At 42.8% G+C, this 22,478-nt stretch overlaps 1 protein-coding gene across 1 annotated transcript in view; it reads left to right on the top strand.

Moving 5' to 3' along the window:
• Window positions 1-22,478, top strand: part of FAM13A (family with sequence similarity 13 member A) — a 114,840-nt gene that overhangs the window by 58,772 nt on the left and 33,590 nt on the right. Inside the window, exons 7-9 of the mRNA XM_054383266.1 lie at window positions 12,831-12,872; window positions 20,507-20,551; window positions 22,103-22,282. Of these exons, the coding sequence (XP_054239241.1) occupies window positions 12,831-12,872; window positions 20,507-20,551; window positions 22,103-22,282 (267 nt within the window). The remainder of the gene's footprint in view (window positions 1-12,830; window positions 12,873-20,506; window positions 20,552-22,102; window positions 22,283-22,478) is intronic.

Here is a 22,478-nt window from a genome sequence, read left to right as displayed (position 1 = left end):
ATTAAGATTGTTCACAGGTGGAGTAGCAGCAGCAGCAGCAATGTTTCTCTCCAATGTTGAGGGAAGTTAGAGGTAATTCTTTAGATGTTTTGGGAAGAGGAAGTGCAAAGGTGAAAAATAAAACTGTGTATATGTGCCTTCAGCAGCCATCAAATGTTTCAGTGCAAGATCTTCTTGGGGATTGTGTACTATTCGTTTTCCAAAATCAAAAGTGGCAAACCCATGGTCTGGGGCTCTTGTTGCTGCTTTCCTCAGATTTGTGGTTTCAGAGCACAGTTTGGTCAGCAGCCACAGATGTAGAAGTGCTTGAGGGTGGCCCACTGGGAACATCGGTACAAATGTTTGGTTTCTGCAACCCTTACCTCTTCATTTCAGATGTTAAGGGAAGAGTACTCCTATGCTCCTGTTTGCTGTGTGTCGGGGTCGGTTGACACAAGCCCTCTGAACCCCAGTGCTGCAACACAAAGGAATGAGAAGTTCAGGGGTCCAGTTGTGTGAGCCCCTGCAGACCCCTACATATGGTGTGGGTGTGTGTATGCAGGCATGCGGCTCCCAGCGGTTTGTAGAGGGGATTAGCCAGGTGAGGGTATCGTAGAGCTTCGGGGAGGTTGTGGGTGACCACAGAGCCCCCCGGATGACATTTAGGAAGAAGCGGGGTGGGTTGTAGTTATTAGAACGGATACGAAAGACCTCGTGATGTTTTTCTGTTAAAAGATATTCTGTAGTAGTTAGCCCTCAGCTTGTGGGATTTCTTGCAGGTCCAGGACCGACTGAACATCGTAAACTTTTGCCGGTTAACCGATGTTTGCCGAGGCAGGGCCGCCCCCGGGTTGGCTGTTCTCGCACCCTGCCTGCAGCGAGAGCGGGCCGGGGCCCTCGGCTGTGGGGCGGGGCGGGCCGGGGCGGAGCCGGGCGGGTCTCCGTCAGCCGCCAATGCGAGGCCGGTGGACCCTGATGCCCTCCCCGGGGGTGGGCCACACCGCCGGCTCTTAGGTGCGGGCAACGCTACGGGCGTGGCGAGAGAAGGTGTTGGGTAGGTGGCGGCCCCATGGCCAGCATGGCTTGCGAAGTCATGCCCCTGCAGAGGTACGTGGCTAACCGCGGCAGCTCCCGCTCCATTGCGCTGCGTAGGCGGGCGGGGTGCGGGGCTTGTGTCGCACTGCCGCACGGGGGGAGAGGGGACTCCGGTCCTGCTGGGAAGGGCAGCGCCGGGACGGTGTAACAGGTTAATTTGTTAACGGGACTCTGGGGATCGGAGAGATCTAGAGAGGAGGCGCTCCATGTAGCGCCCCGAAATCCACGCAGCCCCCTCCTTGCGGGGAGCCTGCCGTGGGCAGGGAGCAGCTGACAGGTTTGTAGGGTTTTAGGTGATCGGCGGCCATTCCCTCTCGGCGAGCCTGCCGCGGGCAGAGAGCAGCTCACGGGTTTGTAGGGGTTTAGGTACTCGGCGGTCATACCTTCCCGGCGAACGGTCGGGGACTGACGGTTTTCTGCGCCCGTGCAAGCCTGAGTCCGTCGCCTCACCGCAGCGGGGGCTGTAATGCGGTAAGGGAGCCCCGCGCAGCTCAGCCGGGTTTGCCCCACCGAGAGCCCTCTGCGTACGCACTCGGCGTGGTTGGCCTTGGCAGCAGCATGGGCGAGAGGCTTGGTTTTCGGAGGAAAAGGGCTGTTTTGTTTCCAGGGTGTCGAGACACACCTCCCCTTAAGCACCAGCTGTGTGTGCGTACCTGTGCTCCTGCCACAGCGCGGCAGAGATAGCTGCAGTCAGGCGTTTTAAATGGCGGGGTACAGACCCACTGCAGGGGCCGGGGCAACTGAACACAACCCCCCGACCAACTCCTTCATTTGAATTTTGTTTTTTATTGCTGTTTCAGTTCTCAAAATTAAGCAGTACATTCCTCCCCTAGGCATATTCGAACAGGCTGAATATCAATCTTTATGTAATCTACAAAGCAGTAAATAAGTGATTCAATGTGTCATTTCAGCACTGGGCTGCTGCTGTTTCAGCAGAAGCTGTGGAGTTGCTGCTTACTTGGACACGATAGTATAGTAACAGAAATTTGTTGCCTAAACTGTCATTGTCTTGATAAAGCTTAGGGTCCTCTCTGCAGATAGATGTGGATGAACTCTTTTGCAGTAATACAGTTGCAGGGTTCCATGTTGATGACTGCAGAGAAACAGAAATGTGGCTTGAATGTCTTAAAGAAATACTCATACTGCAGCATTCCTATTTGAGGGAGCAGTTTCATGTTGTATTTTTAACCTTTTTGTGTTCTTGAAGATCTGCCATGGCAGTGGTCAGAACAAGTGGTTGTTACTGTGCTCTTGACTGTTGACTGCAGGGGAAGACAGTTTTCACAGTGTCGCTTTAATTAGAGTCTTTGGGGGTTTTGTTGTGTCAAGGATTAGCTCTCAATCGGTTAGAAATGCACTCTGCACTTCAGAAATGAAGATTTTCCTTCAAACTCCCATTAAGCCTTGAGCATGCTAAAGACTTGTTGGAGCTTTGCAGTTAAAATGAGATAAAAATTAATCACTAATTTATGGCTTATTTTCCTTATTTTTACAATGTGTATGCTATACTTTCAGCACCTCATTTTCTTTGGTCCTAAGGGCAGACAAGTGGATCCTTTTTCTAGAATCATAGAATTGTTTTGCTTGGAAAAGACCTTCAGGATCAAGTGAAAGCATTGTCTAATTGTACTAAGTCTGGTGCTAAACCGTGTACCTTAGCACCACATCTATGCATGTTTTAAACATCTCCATGAATGGTGATTCAGCCACCTCCCTGGGAAACCTATTCCAGTGTTCAATAATCCCTTTGGTGAAAAAATTTCATCTAATAGCCAGTCTAAACCTTCTGTGGTGCAATTTGAGGCCATTTCTTCTTGTCCTATCGTGTGCTACTTGGGAGAAGAGACTGATTCCCCACCTACTCACTCTTGCTATAAACTCCTTTCAGGCAGTTGTAGAGAGTGATAAGGTCTTCTCTCAGCCTCCCTTTCTCCAGACTAAACAGATGCTCAGACCTCAGACATTCCTTGTAAGATTTATTTTCCAGACCTTCACCAACTTTGTTGCCCTTCTCTGGACCTGCTCCAGCATCTCAATGTCTTTCTTGTAGTCAGGGGCCCATAAGTGAACACAGTGCATCTCCCACAGTGCTGAGTACAGAGGAACCGTCACCTCTCTAGTCCTGCTGACCACACTATTCCTGATACAGGCCAGAATGCTGTTGTCCTGTTTGGCCACCTGAGCACACTGCTGGTTCATATTCAGCCAGCTGTTGACCAGCACCCTCAGGTCCTTTTCCACCAGGCAACTTTCCAGCTACTCTGCCCCAAGCCTGTAGCCTTGCATGGGGATGTTGTGACTGAAGTGCAGGACCTGGCATTTGGCTGTGTTAAACCTCATACAGCTGGCCTCAGCCTGTTGATTCAGCTTGTCCAGGTCACTCTGTAAAGCCTTCCTATCCTCAAGCAGATCAACACTCCTGCCCAGCTTAATGTTATCTGCAAACTTAATGAGGGTGGACTTGATTCCCTCATCCAGGTCATTGATAAAGATGTTAAGTAGGAGTGGCCCCGATACTGAGCCAAGGGGAACACCACTTGTGACTGGCCACCAACTGGATTTAACTCTGTTTACCACCACTCTTTGGGACAGCTTTTTTTGCAGTTTTTTTATCCAGCATAGCAGGTAAAACAGTGGCATTTCCCAGGTTGCATCTTCATTTTCTTCATGGAATATTGTCTCCATTTGCTGCAAAGTCTTGCAGACTTTGAGTGCTTTGTGTCAGCTTTGGGAAACTGGTAGTGGTTAGTAGCAGCATTGGTAGCAGTATACCAGTGGTTCCTGTCAGCTTGGCTGGCTGATGCAGCTGTTCCAGCTGAGGGTGTGAACAGCTTGCAGTGGATGATTGCTGTTACTGGGTCTAAAGACGACTAATGGCAACCTCCACATGCTATGGCTCTGGTAACTTCACAAGCTGAAAGCATCCATCTTCCTGTCTCAAGAAAGGGAATGAGCTGCCAGTGGTTACTGTGCTTGATACCCTTTGAGGCTGGGAAAACTTCCTCCTGCCTGTCTCCCACATCTGTCCCACTGTGCTCTCATTAGGCCATAAGCCTCCTGTGCTGCTGCTATATGAATGCATCTCTGTGAGGCTAGTGTGTAAAACTTGGGAGAGGGAGAGTCTGCTTAGGAAGCTGTGGTGTTTAAATGGCATATGTCACTAGAATGCAAAGTATTGTATCTACCAAAGTGTCTTTAAGCTGTGCGTCTGTCTTCCCCAAAACCATACGACGTGCCTGCTTAGAGCCATATGTACTACACCTTTTTTTTTCCTATATATAGATGTCTATTGAATGACACAAGACAGGGTATAGCGGACTGCTATGTCCGGAGTGTCAATGAGGACATCAGGGTTATGTTTCATTGTGTGGGAAGAGATGTAAGGCAAATGTGTTGAACCCTCCGCTGCAAGTGGTACTACATTGCCCTAGCACTGCAGAAGGCACCTGTTAATGTCACACAGGTTATATTTCTGATTTTTCCAACAACCTGTCCACCATAATTTTATCTTTTGTCACCAATAGCCTAAAATGTTTTCTGACTAGCATTGTCTTACTTGAGTACTCTAGATTCTTAGTTAGAGCATTACTAATGCTGCTATGTATATTTTAATTCATTTATCCTAGCTCAGTCTATTGCAGATTTTAAAACGGCTGTGCAGACCTGGAACTTGTGGTGGCCACTTTTGCCAGTCACATCTGCCAGCTTCTGAACAAGATAAGGAAGGCAGGTACACGCTCAGGCCTTGTTTGTGGTCGGTGGCCTCTTTCACGTTGCACTTTGCTGCGAACAAGTTGACGCAGAGTGAAGCCCTTCGTGCATATTTTTAGGAAGTGCATCTGCTAGAAGTAGGGGGTGTGACTGATCTGTCTTACCTATGCTACAGCAGTTGTCTGCAGGGGCAGTCCCTCAGTCATCCTCGGGGTTCAGTGTTTTTTCGTTGCTGGTTTGCTTACTTGGGGTCATCCCCAAACACCCAGTGTTTCTGTCTGAGAGTTCTGTTTGTACCCCAGTAAGTTGTTTTGTTTGGTTTTTTTTTTTTTTTCCCTGAATGGCTGCTATGTTCTCTTAGAGTGGGGAAGTTTGTGTGCTAAAATATCAAAAAGAAGTCTGATCCTTTGAACGTTGTTATCACTTGCTATCCGAGGTACTTGGGAGTGCTTGACAAGCCCTAGTGAAGTGTGTTCTGGAATATGTGTGTGAAGTATGTTTTCTGAGGGTGGAGAGAACTTGTATCAGATTTTTTTGTTGATTTCTGGTGCTCTGTTTTGTTTTTGTTGTGGAAGAATGAAGAGGATTTCAATCCTGTGGTTCTTGTTTTCCTCAAGTCATAGTCATTGCCTATTACAAAATGCTGTGTGAATGTTTTGCTTTCCAGACTCACATTTGACCCACAGTTGGGTACCGTGTCTTGTCAAAGCTGTGACATGATGAGTGTAGAAGCTTGTAGAAGCTTTTTCTGGGTGCCATGGAGTGTGTGTGTGGGCTCTGACTAAAAGAGGAAATTGATGTGGAAATTTTCTGCGGTGTTTGCCACCAGGGTGTCCACCTGGGTAAGCAAGAAATTATTATTTACGTAAAAACTAGGGTCACAGATACCTTTATTTCAAGTGTGCAAGCTTTTCACAAACAATCCTGAAATTGAAATTACTGGTTATCTAGTAACAGTTATTCACCATTGTCATGCAACAGGTATGTGTGTGCATTATGCAACTTCACACTGTTAAATTCTGAGAAGAGGTGAGTCTTGGGCTGTACATTCATTCTGCCTCTTTCTGATCCATTGTCTAGTTTTATCCTAGGGAGGACTATTGCCAAACCACAAGAAGAAGAAAAAACACTGCCCTGTCTTTCATAATAAGCCCCAACTAGTTTAAGAAGTAAAACAACAATAGCAAGTTGGTTACCATTGACGTCATTTTATAAAAGATAAATGTATTTGCAATCTAGGAGGATAGTGAGTAGAAAATAATTATACAAAATTATGCTGCCAGAGGTTCCTGTTGATTCAGATATGTTAATATCAATGGAAAATCAGCCTGTTGCTCACAGTGGCAATTAATCAGCTAGTTCTGCTCATTTCAGCTTGCCATGTAGCTAGCCTGTACTTCCCTGATGTTGCTTTGATGTGGGAGGAGGTATGCAAAAGGCTTCAGTTTTGTTTTGGTTTGTTTTTTTTTCCATCGAGGCAATGTGCCTCAGGCTCAGTGCCCCCTCACACATAGCTTGTGCAGTTATGCCCATGGCTAATGCTATGTGTTCTCAGTGTGTATGGCTGTGCTGTGTGTGCGTCCCTCTACCGCCCTGTGCTCTCACAGGCTTAAGATGTAGCTTAGTTGAGAGACTTTGGGGAAAAACACTGCAAAAGAAATGGGTTTGAGGAAGATGGCAAGATGTTTTGGAGATTAGTTGTTTAAACCAATGCTAATCCACCCCTCCCCAAGTTATTGGAGATATTTTGCAGAGTATGTGAGTTCAGAATGAAGAAGCTGGATTGTCTGCCTAGTATTTTGACATGTGGCTCTTTTTGAGTAGCTCATGCAGGTAGTAAAGCATAAGCTTAGCTTGGTTTTAGTGGTAAGCATGATTTGATGTACCTGTTGTGAAGACTGGAGGTAAATAAGTGAAATGACATGTTATGATTATGACTATAATAGTTACTCTTCAGGGAAAATAACTCTCAGACAAGTAGCTGTTAAGTGTTTGTTTCTTGGGCAGTTGCTATACAGTGCATTCCTTCTTCCCCCTCTGATTAAGGATATAGAGCAAGGGTGGCCTTGCTCAAGAATTGGTGGGAAATGCTGATTTTTAATGGTGACCATTGTATCACCACAGTGTTTTCATTAGATTAAATTTATTGTTTATCTTGGTATTACATGATATTTTTCATTATTTTGCATAATATACCTCAGTATTTGTACAAAATTTGTTTTGAAGGCTTTATTTGAAGGAACAAGCTTATATGGCCTGCTATTTCTAATTTGCTAAAACAGTACCTTTTACCCACTGACATGAAGCAGAGACTGAGTAAATCATTCTATTGAGAAAATAAACGTTTTTGAGCAGGTCCAATTTTGCATTTGTGGCAAACTTGAATTAACTGTTATGGGAAAATGCCTTGGCAGGGGAGAAGACGACATTCAGATAAAAAAGCATTACTATGGCCTCAGAATTGAGGCTTTCTTGAAGCTATGTTTAGTGCTGTTGAGTAAGTAAATGTAAAGTAAATGAACAATATTGTCAAAATCCTCTGCAATTTCAAAAATGGCATACTTGTAATCCAAGGTGGCACAGTGGTGCTGAATGATAAGTAAACAAGGAGGAGACAACCGAGTCTGAACAGTCACTCAAGCTTAGACTTGCTTCTCCTCCTCCCAAAATCTGCGTTAGCTTTTGATGTTAATAATTTGATGCCACTGAATTTTCAATGCCTTTTTGTTTGGTCACATTAAAATTGGAACTAGCTGTTTAATTGCCTGAAAAAACTATTCTTACTGAAAAATAATTAATATCTTTTGAAATCCAGACTATCTGTGGTGGAATAGAAAATAAGCTGTTTCTTTATCATGACTGTTGAGGTCAGAACAAATAGAGCCTATGGCAAGGCATTAGGAAAACATGACCTTGGCTGAGCAGCATGACCCTGCCAGTATGTGGGCCTCTCATCTCTGGTGCTAAATGTTGACATTTCAGTCGAAGTACATTTTTTGACTTTTTTTTTTTTTTTTTTTAAACTTAATCAACTATATGTCCCATTAAACTCTTACAAGAGATGTGAAGTAGGAAAGCAGCAGTAGCTTTACCATGGAGGTTCCAGTGCCAGCAAGCCAGGATGGAAGAATTGCTGATAATGAAGTGCAAATATAAAAAGAAGGAAAGGCCTGAGCCACCCTTTGACCTGGAATGATAGCTCAGGCCAGCAAGGAGTCTGGGATAGGGGTGTCCTACATGCATGTAAACGAATTGGGTGTTTTACAGTTTCAGTTCTGGGACAGGCTCAACAGCTCCCTTATTCTTTTTGAGGGGCAAGATGACATATCAGGAGAAGGAAGAAAGCCCAGGAACAGCAATCTCATTGTGCATATAAGAATGTGATGGGTGACTTTCGTGTGAAACATTCCTGTTGCAGAAGGGGGAGGGCAAAAAAAGGTAGCTGTGGTTCTGCAGTGGAAATGTATGGTTTAACGCTTAGACTTCACATAAGCTTTCCTATTTCCTCCTTTAGAGACAGGAGGGATGGATTGTGTAAATGCTGTAAAATAAACGTATCTGAAAATCCTAAGTGCTAAACTAACTGGTGGGTGATACTGGCATTCCTTCCAGTCTAACAGACTTCTTTTGTTAGCTCAGAGGAGGTCACAAACACAACAATATTACTTCTGGAGCTGTAAAATAAAGAGAACTTTTTTCCCAGTTTGGCTGGTGTCTATTTTGTTTATTTAGAAGGAAGGACGTGATCAGATGTTTAGGTATCCTTTAGGAATGTGATAAATTGCTCTCCCAAGTGGTGCATGGAGGAGCAATTAATTTATGTTTAATGCCTTGGTTTAGGGGAGGTACATATATGTCTGAGAAGGAAGAGACTGCTGTGTTTTGCACTGAACTGCCTGGGCACATAATCAGTGATAACTGAATAAGTAACTGCATTTTTTTTTTTAAAGTTATTTCATCTCCTCAGTGCCTGTGGTTTTGAGCTGGGCAAAAATTTGAGGATATTAAAAACACAAACCGAAACACCTAATTTGCTACTAAACCTACTTGCCTAGGAAAAAGCTTCTTTGCTGGGCAAAGTAAAAGTTTAAACTTTAAGAGATGCACATCAGAATTACTTGTCCCCTCCATACCGTGAACATCTGACTTGGTTTGCAAGGTCACTGTGCTGGGTATTAAGGTTTCCTTTCTTTCTGTGAGAGTTACATATCCCTTTAATCCAAAAGGAAGTATGTAGCTCAAGTGCAGTGCAGTTGTTAAACATAACTTAATGAGTTCTAACATTTTGTTTTGAAAGAATACACAGTAGAACAGGGCTCCTAGCAGTGCTAATAAATCCTTTAGGGCAAGGTGCTTTAAAACAGGTATGTAATTGTTGTTTAATCAGCATAGAGCGATAATGACAAAGAATCCTGGGTGGAAGGTTTTAAACCAATTTTCAGCCTGCTTATTGTGTAATATCAACTACTGATCATTTATGATTTATGTCTTGTACATTTTTATTGCTTACCTGTATCTTATGTATACAAAACCATGTGATTTGGTATATACAGGTTTAAAACCTCTTAGACATAGTTTTCGTTCTTTCCATTAAACTAATCTGTGTTTGTGTATATAATACAGCACTTAACTTTGTTACCTTGCCACACAAGTAAATATTTTAATCAAGACAAAATCCTTGTGTGCTAAGTGATCACAACAGGGTGTGGTAGTCTCAGTGTAACTTCAGGGATTGTGTATTATGTGGAATACATGGTTTAAATCTGTTTGTACTTTACACAGCTCATGTCTTCCAGCTTGCACTGATGAGTTGACGAAGGTGCAGGGTGTTAGGGAAAGATATTTGGGATATGTTGTTTCTAATGGTTCAGGGGTGGAATGGATAATATGCTTTACTCAAATGCAGGAGATATTTTTTTAAATTCACATATTTGTGTGGTTTTCTAAACATCTGGATTTCCTGCTAGTTAGCTTGGAGGTTTTCATCCCAGTTGCAGCTACTGATCAGTGCTGCACTTGTAAAAGTATGAAGCACCATTGGACAGGAGAATTTTTGTACAGCTACAATTATTAATAACCACATGACATTTTGAAATGTGGTGATCTAAATGAAACTGGTACTTTGTATCTGACTTAGAGCTTCTTTCTTCCACATTCCCAGCCAACGTTCTTAAAATGTTTATTTCTCCTCAGTTACTTAGTATGAGTGGATATGGGATTTTGTACAGAAACAAAACTTACTTAAACTGGTGGAGCAGCAGTTGTACTTGCTGTGGAAGGAAAGGAGGGAAATCCAACAGGTTTCAGAGTCCCTGCTGAATGTTACTTTTCCATCTAATCTGTTGAAGCAACTATTGGGAGTATGAATATAGGTTATTTGGGCTTTTTCAGTGTCATTGTGCCTCTGTGACTTGGCAGTTCAGTTACAAACCCTGAGAGGAGGAAGGGCTTTTGTGACGGAAAAGAAAGCAAGTTTGGTGTGACGTTGACTACTGCCCCTTCTACACAAGGCAGCATTCAGTGTTGTCATTTGAATTTAGTGATGCACATAAATCTTGATAGAGCAGTGAACTTTTTGCTACATGAGAAAATACTTTTCATGGTCCATATCCTCCAGTGGGCCCTGTTTATGTTGAGATTACAAGTACAGCCATTAATGTAATGAGCTGAACATAGCAAAAAAACTTTACCAGCAGCTTTCTGAGTTTGCAGTAGATTCCTTACACTTCAAAAAAAAAAAAAGTCTATTACAGAAATGCTAAATAAAAAGAAAACTTATTCCTGCAAGGTGGGAGATGTACATGCTGTCAGGGAAGTGAGCCTGTACCTGGCAGAGGTTCTTAGCTGTGTCTTTGTAGTGGGGTGTGTCTTGCGAAGGCTAATGATGAGCTTCTATGTTTCCTTCCACTTTCTAGGCAGTTTCAAAGCCATAGCAGTTTCTAGCAAAGACCCTTCAGGTAAGGTTTGCCACAGTTCCCAGTGTTACCTAGCCTGCTGCAGGCAGGCACTGTGCACTACTCCATGTCCTGGCTGGATCTGAGAGGACAGCATCAGTATTTCATGCCTTTGCAGCTGCGACAGACTCTGTCTGAAGATGAGTCTGGAAGTGGCAGCAAAGTTTACACTAGTAGGTCTGCTCCCAGTCTTCCTGGGAAGTTGCTGAAAACTGCCTAGCCGCTGTTGAGTGCTACAGCACTGATTCAAGTTTTAGCTGACAATGCTGGTTTTGGAAGGAGCTTTTCTTCTTTCTGGTTAGTGGTACTTAGCATTACCTTTGAATCAGTATTTTGTGCTTCCCATGTGACGTGTTGGAAGGTCTTCTCCTTAGATGTCCATAGTTATCTATATGAAGCACTGTGTGCTGTATTGGGAGGGTCAAAATGATGCAAGTTAAATCCCTGTGTTGTTGTTTGCTTTGGGTTTTTTTTTTTTTGTCTGGAGTACTGGCTCACTCATCCTGGTCTTTCCAGCTCCTGTGCATCCTGTCTTCTCCCTCATGCTGTTGCCTGTGAGATGAATTGAGTGTGCATATTTGTGGATCTGTTACAATATTGGCTGGGTTTGAAATAAGCCAGGGTGAAATCTGCCTCTGGCTATGGACAGTGGGAAAGCATGGTGCTTACCTGGCTGCAGGCCAGTTTCAGGTGTCTTTCTGAGGGAGCTTCCTGCTGGCTCCAGTAGAAGCTGCAGAAGGTACCTGTGAGTATTTGATCTCCTAGCTACAAAACCCATGGAGATGTTTCTTTTCCCTTTATTCTGTGATTAGAGAAGCTTTTGTAAATTGATAGATAAAATCCTTCAAAATTCAAGACGTTTGTGGACTCTGGCTGGCCTTACAAAAATTGTTCAAGTTCGATCTACTTTGGATCCTTGGTGAAGATGGTTGGGGTATCAAGGCTGAGCTGACCTTACCTAGAGCATCTATCTGTGTTCTTTCATCCTGTGAACAATCTTGAAGGAGGTGGATGCCTTCATAGTGTGGCAGTACCCCAGGACCTGTGGCTGAGTACCTGTGGCAAACTGCTGAGTACCGCTGTGGTGCCAGGCTGCTGGAACAGTAGGAGAGCAGCAGGGAAAAGTCTGGTTTTCAGTGCCTCTGAGGTATTTTCCTTTCTGCTTTTGTTTAAAGTAGTTCATTCAGCTTCCTGTCTTTCCTGCCTTTCTGCCAAACTTGCTGTGCTCTTCAATTACAAGTCCTTTGGGGACAAATCGACCTTGGATTCATTTCCTGTGAGCTTGGAGGAAGACCCTGCAGTGCTGACCTTTTATCTGGTTGGAATGACTAGGTGAAATGTGTTCGAGCCCCTTCTTAAAGTTGCCTGGTCTGAAACTGTCTTAAAATGGCAGTCCACCACACCTTTAAGCCTGAGCATCCCAGCAGCTCGTTCTTACCCTTCTGCTGGCACAGATATGATGAGCTGGATCAGGAAACTGGTTGGCCACTAGCTGTGGTTAAATTTAGGCCAGGTCAGTTAACCATTGAAGCAATCTTTTGTCAGGGTAACTCCACACCAGCTTATGGTAGCCTCTGATCTCCAGTTTAGGGAGATTTTGGAATCATCCACTCCGCTTTCCAATGGCATAGTAAACCTGGGGAATTCCTAGCCTCATACATATGTGTGGCCATTTCTTTAGTCTCTCAGGATCTCATTTGTTTGGGGTTTTTTTCCTCAAATTTTACTTTAATAGGCAGGTTGTTTAGGTCTGTAACAGCAGACAATAAAAGGCTCTGGCAGTTTTGGTGGTAAAATGCTGTATTATTGCTATGGAAGTAGTTGCACTGCTGCAGAGCTGGACTGACTCCTAGCTATGTAGCAGATCTGTTGCACCACATTTATGGATAGTGAGAAATTAGTTGGAATCCTGGGGTTTAAGACATAAAACTTTTTTCCATGAGTACAAGAAGAGGACAAAGAGGTCACACTACTTTTGTAGCAGGCACATTATTTCACTTTTGTTATGTCTGCTTTTTAGGAGTTGAGTATCTTAAGCTGAAAATGTTAGAGAGAGCTGCATACTAACTTCCAAATCTGTTTTGTTTTTAGCTCCCAAGAAGATGAGCGACCTATGTCACCCTTCTATGTGAGGTATTTACTCAATTGTTTTCATTTATTTTTCTATGTGGGATTGACTTATCGGAATTAAATGTGAAAAATGATGCTAGAAATGCTAAGCAGACTAATCAAACTGAAGAAGAATGTTAAGTTTGTAACTGTTGCTTAACTGGTGGGATGAGTGAGTCTTTGGAGATACAAATTGTTGCAAATGTTTTGTGTTTAGAGAGAAGGCTCAGGATTTAGTGCCTGTCTTGTAAGTTCTTAATTAGGAGATGGGCATTTGTTTCCATTTTCTTCAGTTCATTATGTAGCTTAGATGCTCATCATGAGTATCTCAGAATCTGTGGGCACTGGAGAGATTTTTGCCACAAGCTTTGAGGAACTGGCAGCATGTGCCACACAGAAAGCAACAAGGAACCAGATGGTGAGTCAGCAGCCCATACAGCAGCTGGTTTTGTGCTGCAGCCCAAAAAAGCAGCAGTGTCTGGGTTGCCAGCATGCCTTCCTGGAGGGAATGGTGCTCACACTGCATTTGAACAAATTGAGTGTCTTGTTTACCCAACTGCAGGGCAAAGTTTCTGCTTGTAAAAGTGGCCTAATTCTGTTGACATCAGTGAAAGTTTTCTCTGCTTGTTTCACTTGCAGGCTCTTTTCCAGTGCTTTCATTTTTATGTAGTGGAAGAACAGCAGCCAGGGCAATTAACGGTGAAGGGCTGCAGTGGAGGAAGGGCCAGATATTATAATTGGCTTTTTTGATCTCTGCAGAGTGTAAACAAATACAAAGAGATCCCTGTGGTGTTTCTCTGAGAGCAGTGTTATTTGACATTCTTAGAGTGATTTCTTAAATGTGCTGATTCTCTTGTGTATATTCTGTTTATCCTTGAGGTTTGGATTTTTTCCTTGAATTTTTCTGATGTGAACTACAGGTGTGCATTTTGTGCATATTCTTAGTATGGAGACTTACCTTAAAAGTGTACAGAAATGTGGGTCAGTCAGTAGAACAGTTGCTTGTGGACTAGCCTGGTTGCATGGTCTTCTCTTCCTGTAGTGTCTTTGTACAGATGTTGCCTGGTATGTGCTTCAAAAACCTGAAACTGTCTGAGGAGGTTCTGCTTTTTCCTTTGGGAGATTATTTTACAGCTGCATACACTTTCTGTCACTAGTTTTTTTTCAGTTTAAATCCCCAGCTTCTCTTTCTGATGAAAGTAGTACCCCTCTTTCTTTTACTTTCTGGCTTAATGTGACATTTAAATGGTTGTAGTCTTTACTTACATTTCCATCTGTCTTACTGCTCCAAAGTGTCCTTCTAAGCTCTTCCCTGGATCTTTGAAAAATGGTCCAGAAAGGGGATTCTCTTCAGCTGACCTTACTGAGATTGCTAAGGAGATGGGGAGATAGGAGAGGAGCTGAGGAAAATGATGTGAAAGCTGATGTGAAACGATGTGAAATTTCTGAGGGAAAGGGAGCACGTTTGGAAATTTTAAGTAGGGATGTGGGCATATTAGAATGTGGAACAAAGAATGAGTGTGTCCATTGCAATGAAGGGATGCTTTCTGTGGGAATATATCTTGCAATTAGGAAGGGAAAAGTCAGGAATAAACACGTATCGGGAAAGTGAAGTAAAGAGTAGTGGGAGCGGAGAAGGAGCAGTATACCTTGCTACATAAGGCTTTACAGCAAGCTGGTGCCTTTTGTAACATTGGTGAGACATGATTCCTTGTAAACAACACAACAGCCTCTAAGTTTTGCTGCTGTTTATCACGCTGTACTCCTGAGGTCAGTTGCCAAATGCAGTTAATTTGGCAGGAGAGCTGGCGCTGGTTAGGCACTTCATAGTGCTGCAGCAACTGAGAACTGGAGTGGGTAGCCAGTTTTTTCCATGCTCCTTTGAATGCTCTAATTGCCTCAGAGCTGTGGATGACATGTAGGAATTGCATGTAACACCATGGAAAAGGAAGGGGAGACTCTCAGCTTTAGCTGTCTGATGGTTAAATCTATTTGTATTGCTACCAATCAGACTTGCATAGTTTGAAATACTGTTTCAATAATCCCTCAAGTGAATCATGAATGTGTACGTACAGAGAGCAGTCACGGATGTGTTTATACAGTAGGTATAGGCAATTATGGGACAAGAGTTCTTTAGCTGTCAGACACTGCACGGTACTTGTCCTTTGCCAGAGTGGAGAAGTATTGGATCCCTACGTATACCGATTTCAGTAGGATCAAAGCAGAGACATGAATCTAGTGCTGCATCATATCAGCTGGCAATGGAGATGTCTCCCTGGATGTTACTTTAACCCATGAGACAATGCTCAAGGTGTTAGCTTTTAAGTCAGAACTGTCAGAATGCCACCATTATTTCTTACTATGTCACTGAACTGGGGTTGTGGATTATTTTGCCTTTTTTTCTAGACACTGGAGAAGTCATGACCAAGTGTAAAATTAATCACCACTGTTGTTCTGTAAGGGAGTAAGCAGTCATTAGTGGTACAAGAGTAAGTGGTAAGCGAGGTCAAATGTGGCAGTGGTTTGTCAAGAGAGGCAATACCAGTACAACCAAGTTATAATTTCATTTTAGTAAGACTTTCCAGAGAGTGGAAGAAAAGGAGCATACCTAATCTGGCTGATGTCATCAAAATAGATTCTGTTGTGCTGCCTGTGTGGAGAAGGTGAGCATTAGTACTAGAGCTTAAAGATGGATAAGGAGGTGAGTCCATAGAGGGGATTGCTAATAGGAGAAGAAGGAGGATTGCTAGCAGAGCTCCCTAAGTGTCATGATCTGTCATTTTTTATTTTTTGTTTTACTTTAATAGCCACTGGCATAATGAAATGGCTCCTTGCTCATGAATTGGGCTTGCAGCAAAAATTTAGGAGTGAATGTGATGTAGAAGATACATGACAGTGAGGTGAGATAAGATGTAGAATGATTGAGATAGGTATACATCTATAAAGAGAAGCATTAAATAAAGATACAGGATGAGAAATGATAACATAGGTAATCGTCATATAACTGAGGACTAATAATGAAAATCTGTGAGGGGAGTTCTTCACATTCGAAATGCTGAGGAAGAAAAGGACATGGGCTTGCCTCTCAGTGGGGGATGGAAAAGAAGAATGGCATCAGTATTCAAGTTGAAGTAATCATATGTCAGTGGCTAGATGAAGTAATCTAGTAGGACTGATGACTAATTTACTAGAGATCTAGTAGGAAGTGTCCCTGGTCATGGTGAAATTGGAACTGTGGATGATCTTTTAAGGTCCCTTCCAATCCAAACCATTCTATGAATCTGATTTTCAGGATACTTAGAGGAAGTATGGATGCCCTTGTAGCAGTCAGTACAGTTTCAGTAACTTGTGTTAGGTTTGTAAACATGATTAAAGAACCAGGCAGACTCTTGTAAGATGGAGAAAAAGAGTGAGGAGAGGAACCAGAGTACACATTTCTTCTGAGTTTCAGACAGAGAGGAGAGATTGTTCACTTTAAGTCACAAAACTGATGTCAAATAAAATATGTGTAAACAGGCTATGATTAAATTTGGGGAGAAAATTTAGAAATGTCCTATCTGGAGTCCTCTTTTGTCGAGCATTTAAAGGATGAAGATCAGTTGTGGGGTTTGAATCCATTTGCTTGCTGCTGACCAGGGTTATCCTCTGCCTCTCTGTACCCCTTAGTAAGACAATTTGTTGACTCAATTGTTGTGCTTAAGACCAGGCAAGGAGATTTCTGCAATGTTAAAAGAGCAGGAAAACTTTGCTAGGTGATTGATTGTTCCAGGGAGTTGTGCTTGAAGGGCATTTAGGTTCCAAAATATTTTGTAACGAAATGTTGCAGTAAAGGGACTTGAAGTTGTTAAAATTAAGTGGCATTGCTCCTTATATGCTTCTGTAATACGACTGTAAATGCCAGCTGTGCTGAGTTATTAGCACTGAGAAACAGTGTGCAGTGTCAGGTGATGAACCAGCATCTGGCAACAGCTCACTTAGATTCCACTTGTGCAAGGAATTTGTAAAAGGCTGGGAATCTACAGACATGCCTTATGCTGGTGTACATGCCTTACATTTAATCAGGTATATGGTTTCAGAGGAATTTCCTCAGGAGTACATTCTGAGATGAACCGGAGTGATATTACCGGTTAAAAAAAGTCAAAAGCTTTGTAGCGTGGAGCTTCCTTAGTAATGTGCAGAGTGTTAAACTCAAACTGGGATGAGGGCTGACACCACAGGCAGTGCCAAAAGTTACATTAGATACCCATCAGCATAGGGTGAGGTGTTGGACAGTTTCACCTGATTTAGTACTTCCTGAAATACAGATATCCTGTTGGCAGTATTTGGTGCAGCTGACTATTTTCTCCTTTCAACAGTCATTACTTGAGACAACTCCTATTACATAACAGCATTCTTATATGCTTGGCCTGTAGTGTATTGGGTAAGACGTTTTTACTCTTTTCTCAGGTCAGCTTTCTGAAGAAAGGGGAAGATCTTGGTGTAGATTTTGTCTGGCCAGCAATTTGCTTGGCTTTCTTTCCACATCGAGCCTCATGCTGGAAGGGACATGCCGTAAGAGCTCCTTGAGGCCCATAGGAGTGCTGGGATCTTGTATGAGTCACGATTTCACTGTGATGCATGTTGATGTCCTGCATCACATCTGCACTGGCAGAAAATAATCTCCAGACTGCTGGATGCCCTGCCCCTAGAGTCCATTCATGATGCAGGCCTGATCCCCCCCAAGGAGTACTTCCCTTCTGTGTAGAGCAACCTGCACAGACACAGCCATCCTCATTCACTGTGCTACAAACCAGGTAGCGTCTAAGAATCTGCCTCAGAATGGTCTCTGCACCAAGCAGTAGGTGTCAGTGTGCACCCAGCACACAGAGTGATCCCAGTGCAAGGAAAAAGCAGGAGCCCTGAAGAAAACATGCCAGTTGCTTTTAGTGAGGTTAGTTTTCTATGTAGTGAGAAGGCAGGGTTAACTATAATGTGCCACATTTAATGTTTTCTCAGCACCTTCACACTTTCAGAGGCTGAGATCCAATTATCATATTAAAAGTATGTCCTCTGTGCAATGGGACATCCCAGTAATGAAGAGCACATATTTGTATGTTTAAATTCACTATTTTCATATTTTATATACAGACACAATCCTTCACTTTGGGGAATGTGTTTCACATTAAGTAGCTGTTGAAACAGATCCCATGTGAATCTGTGATATTGCGTGTCACAGCATGAAACAGTTGCAGAGAGTGAACGGTGTTTAGACTGTATAGATAATGATGAAAAAGGACCCTAGGTCATGGGTTCAAGTAACATAATTAGGAGAACTTCAGAAATTTCCCACCCTAAGTGTCAAAGCCATTTAAACATCCTCTGCTGTGCTGGAGAGGCAAAATGGTAAGAAGTTTTTTGTATTTGTTGAGGCTTACTTACTGTTGTGCTTGGCAAAAACAAACAAATAAAACTCCAAAAAACCAAGAAACCCAAACCAAAGCCACCACCCAAACCACAACCACCCAAACATCAACCAAAAAGAAGGGGGAAAATAACTTTGCTGGCTGAATAAAGGAGATTAATTGAAAATAAATCTCAGCAATGAATGGCCTTAGTTCCAGGTTGCAAGTATAGCTTATAGACCATTGAGCGTTGTCAGGAATTAATTCATTGACTTCAGAAGTTCAGACCCAGTCTGGGAAAATAATTATGCCAGTAATGCACACTACTTGTTGTTTTTTCTTTGCCTTTTTAAGATCTGGATGCTAATACATTTTAATCAGTAGTGCTTTGAGTGGAAAAAAACAAACAAACAGGAGAGAGATATTGATATCCCTCGCAGTTATTTGCCTGCTGTCACAAGGTGCTTCATCAAGACCAAACAGTGCAGGTATTACAAGAGAGAATTCTCACTCTTATGTGTATCTTTTAAGCATAGACAGTACTACGTAGGAGGGGAGGGGAGATGTAATGTACTGAAAGATGATGGAAAATATAACTTTCTCATGCATGAGGTTGAAACAAAATGGGAGAAGAAGTCATGCAGTAGGAGTTTACCTTGCATGTGAAGCAAGATATTATCCAGAGCTAATGCCGCATCTCTGAACGTGAGCAAAAGAATTCAGTCAACAAGTTTGTGAACACTGGAAAGTGGTAGAGGTCAGCATTGACAAAAGGAAAAGTATGAGGGGTCATAACAGGCCTGTTTGCAAGTTTGTAGTGCCTAAAACAACCTTGATGCAAGTTTTGTAGCCAGCTTTCTGAAAGTAAAAGGCCCCAGCACTGGGAAACTGTCCAGTTGCTTTCTGTCACCCAAGGAGAACCTTTACTTTGTGTCCAAAGTTGCATGCTCTGCAGCAGCTGCATAGTTTAATAATCAAGCTTTGGAGATAATTGACCACATGTACCAGTGAAATGGAGCAGACATGAGGAGAAAGGAGAGCGTGAGTTCTCATTGTCCAGATGATTTACTGTGTAAAACAGCCCTTCTAAGGCCGCTGCCTGCACAGACAGTTGTGGCAAGGGGGCTCTTCTGGGTGTGATTCTGGTTGCCTGCTCAGTGAAGCTTAAATCCAGTGGCAGAGTGACTTGTGCCACCCAAGAAGTTTGAGAAGCCCCACAGAGTACACTTTGACAGTCTGGTTGCTCTTTAAGGCTGTGAAATCATAGAATCATAGAATGGTCTTGCTTGGAAGGGTCATTTAGTCCAGTCATCTAGTCATCAGTGTATGAATTGTATCTTATATGTTGTTTTGTCTACTGCACTAGCATCTTGCTTGCTAATCTGTCTTCCGTGGAAGGCCAGATCTTAAAAAATAACTTCAGGCCTGGAAGTGATTAAATAGTTTTATTGGGAAATATTGGCCAGTCGCACTGCAGATTCCTCTACTGATAAGGCAATGAGTGGAAATGAAACTCCTAGGCCTGCAATGTATTTAGCAGAGATTACAGGAGGGATGAATAGGCAAAAAGAATCACCTTATCTGCAGAGCTGAGCCAGTATGAAGGAAGAGGAGGCAGGGTGGGACTCAGCTTGGCAGAGGACAGGAAACAGTCACAGCTGTGCAAGGTGGCATGTCAACTTGAAGGAATTTAAACAAGCCCTGACATCTACAGTCTCATCAGCTTTTCCTGAGCCTGAAAACTAACAGAGGGGAAAAAGGAATGAGAGCATGCCTTTTTTTTAAGAGGGAAGCAAAGAACATGAGTGTCAGAGTGGCAGGAAAACTGTGCAAAGCCTGTATTTTGTCTTTGTCGTCCATTAATATTTGAAGAATCCTAAATATTCAGTCCCCTTTTGCAGTGAATACATTTTCAAGTTAGCCTCTAAAGGCAGGGACTTTTGTGACAGAGCTAAAACAATCTGCAGCAGCATAAAGCCCAAAAGAGAGCCAAAAAATCTGCAAGAAGCTGAGGTCTATCTTTCTATTAGACCTTGGCCTTCTGCGAGGGAATGACAGGGAAATTAATTCTTGAGGACATTGGCATTGTCAAAAAGCGCCATGTGACTGTATGAGTGAAAGTTCTTTAATGGTGAAACTTGTGGTGTATGCATGCAAGTGTTGCTGAGAGGGCTCAGACCTTTAGATCTGAGTGCTGCAAAGAACAAGGGTTTTTCAGGCCTTATTATGATAACTCAATCTAACTTTGTATTTTTTTTTTCTTTTTTCTTTTCACAGTACCCACATGTCACAAGTCAGTAGTAACGTTCCTGCTACAGGAGAGTAAGTGTCTCTTTTACAGTTTTGTAGGTACCTTTTTTGTATAGTACAGCTTTTTAAAGCATCTCCAGTCATGTTTGGTTTCTCTTGGTTTTTAGACAAGCACAATAAAGACAATAAACAAATTGAAATATCTGCAATGATGATAATTGACTCATTCTGAAGAGTTTTCAGGCTCTTGCTTTTCTTCTCACTGTGTGCTTACAATGTTTGGGTTAGGCAAAACTTGCATACATAAAGAAACCATTCACTCTGTCATCCTCCTGCTCTTGTTTGCTCCCTTTTGTATCCCAGCAGAGGGCAGGGCTTGATCTCACTACTGTGCCTTGGAGTAGCAGAGCTAATGAGTTGGCTGCCTTACCAGAGCTGGAAATTTCCAGTGACTGATGGGTTTGCAGAACTGATCCTTCAAATGTGTAAAACTCATACATCTTTACCTAGTTACACCATGTGGGGCTTTGCAGTTGCTAAAATCTTTTGACTTTTTTGGGAACTACAGTCTCAGCAGACTTAGAGATCTAGCAACTTAGCAATAACTTTTTAAAAATCTATGCAGAAGTCAGCCCAGGTGCAGGTTCCCATGTTCGCAAGTACTCAGCTGAAAATTAACCAGTCAATTTTGCAAATAACCTTTTTAATGCAGGAAAAAGCGCTGGAGGCTAAGAATGGACTTTGGACAGGTGTCTTTGAAAAACACATTCTTCAGCACAGTGCTTAAAGCATTGCAGGAAATGGGGGTGAACCTAAATATGTTTCCAGATGGTGTTTTCATTTATAAAAAATATGTAGGTTTTGGTCATTAAAAAATCATATTAGAAAGGAAGGAAATATTGCAAGAAATTATCAGTACCAAACTGTCGCAAGGTCAAGTCGTGTCACATGTTGAACTGATGAAACTGCAGAGGGTCCCTTACTGTGGTTTGTGTGGAAACACTCTTACTACAAGGGGGCATGATGGTGATCTCACACTGGAGTAAGTTATGGCTGACTGTGGGTGCTTTTGTAATACAAGAACAGTGTGAAAAGAGCATGAACTAAGAACCAAATCTATGCTTGCTCTGTGATGGTAAAGTATACGAGGAGCTTTATAGTGAGGTACTGTTTGCCTGTTCTCATGCCTTTGTGCAACAGCAATGAATCACCTTCTTGCAAATGATGTGTTACCTTACCAAGCTTGGCCTGCAGAAGAGACTTGGCTGGTGTCAGCATGGCAGGGTATCCAATACAGTTTTGTCAGGGCAAGGATTATTAAAGTGGAGGGAGAAAGTTAGGCACCAATGTCTTTGTATGAAGTAAGTAAAATTGTCTGTTTCAGTGAAGATTCAAACATCCCTAAAAATAAAAAAGAGCAAGATGAATTGTGGAGGCTCAGCTCTTCTGAGGGACCTGAACATCAAAGTGACGATTTTGGGGTAGGTTTTTGCAGATGTCATCAGCCACGGGACGTATCATCATAAAACAGAATCCTCAGATACCCTTGTTTTATGTAACGTTGCAGAGAGGGAGCTCCACAGAGTATTTGAGCTCAATTGACCTTATTTTTCGGCTTGGCAGGTATTTAGAGAAGACAATCCGGTCAGCCGTGGAGCAGCATCTCTTTGATGTTCATGGCTCAGGTGGCCAGAGTTCAGAGGACTCTGAATCGGGAACATCTTCAGCCTCTTCCAATGTGTCTGCCAGGCAGAGGAGGCGACATCACAAAGAGCAGGAGGAAGCCCGGAGAAACAGAGACATGTATGAGCCTGATTTCTTTGTTTTGGAAAGTATATTTGATGAAGTGTGCCCTAGTCGTGTCCTCCTATCAAGGCAATGCTTAGCTCTGTTACAAAGTTCAGTACACCGTGCCCTGAGCTGAAAGTGCAGAGCAGGTTGGAGTCTCCATGCAGCAGCTAGAGCTGGGAAATATGGAGTTTGTTGTAGGTCATGGAGT

The sequence above is a fragment of the Indicator indicator genome, chromosome 8 (genome assembly GCF_027791375.1).
Source record: "Indicator indicator isolate 239-I01 chromosome 8, UM_Iind_1.1, whole genome shotgun sequence".
Lineage (NCBI taxonomy): Eukaryota > Metazoa > Chordata > Aves > Piciformes > Indicatoridae > Indicator > Indicator indicator.
Note: the sequence above shows the minus strand (reverse complement) of the source record. Positions and strands in the feature narration are given on the sequence as shown.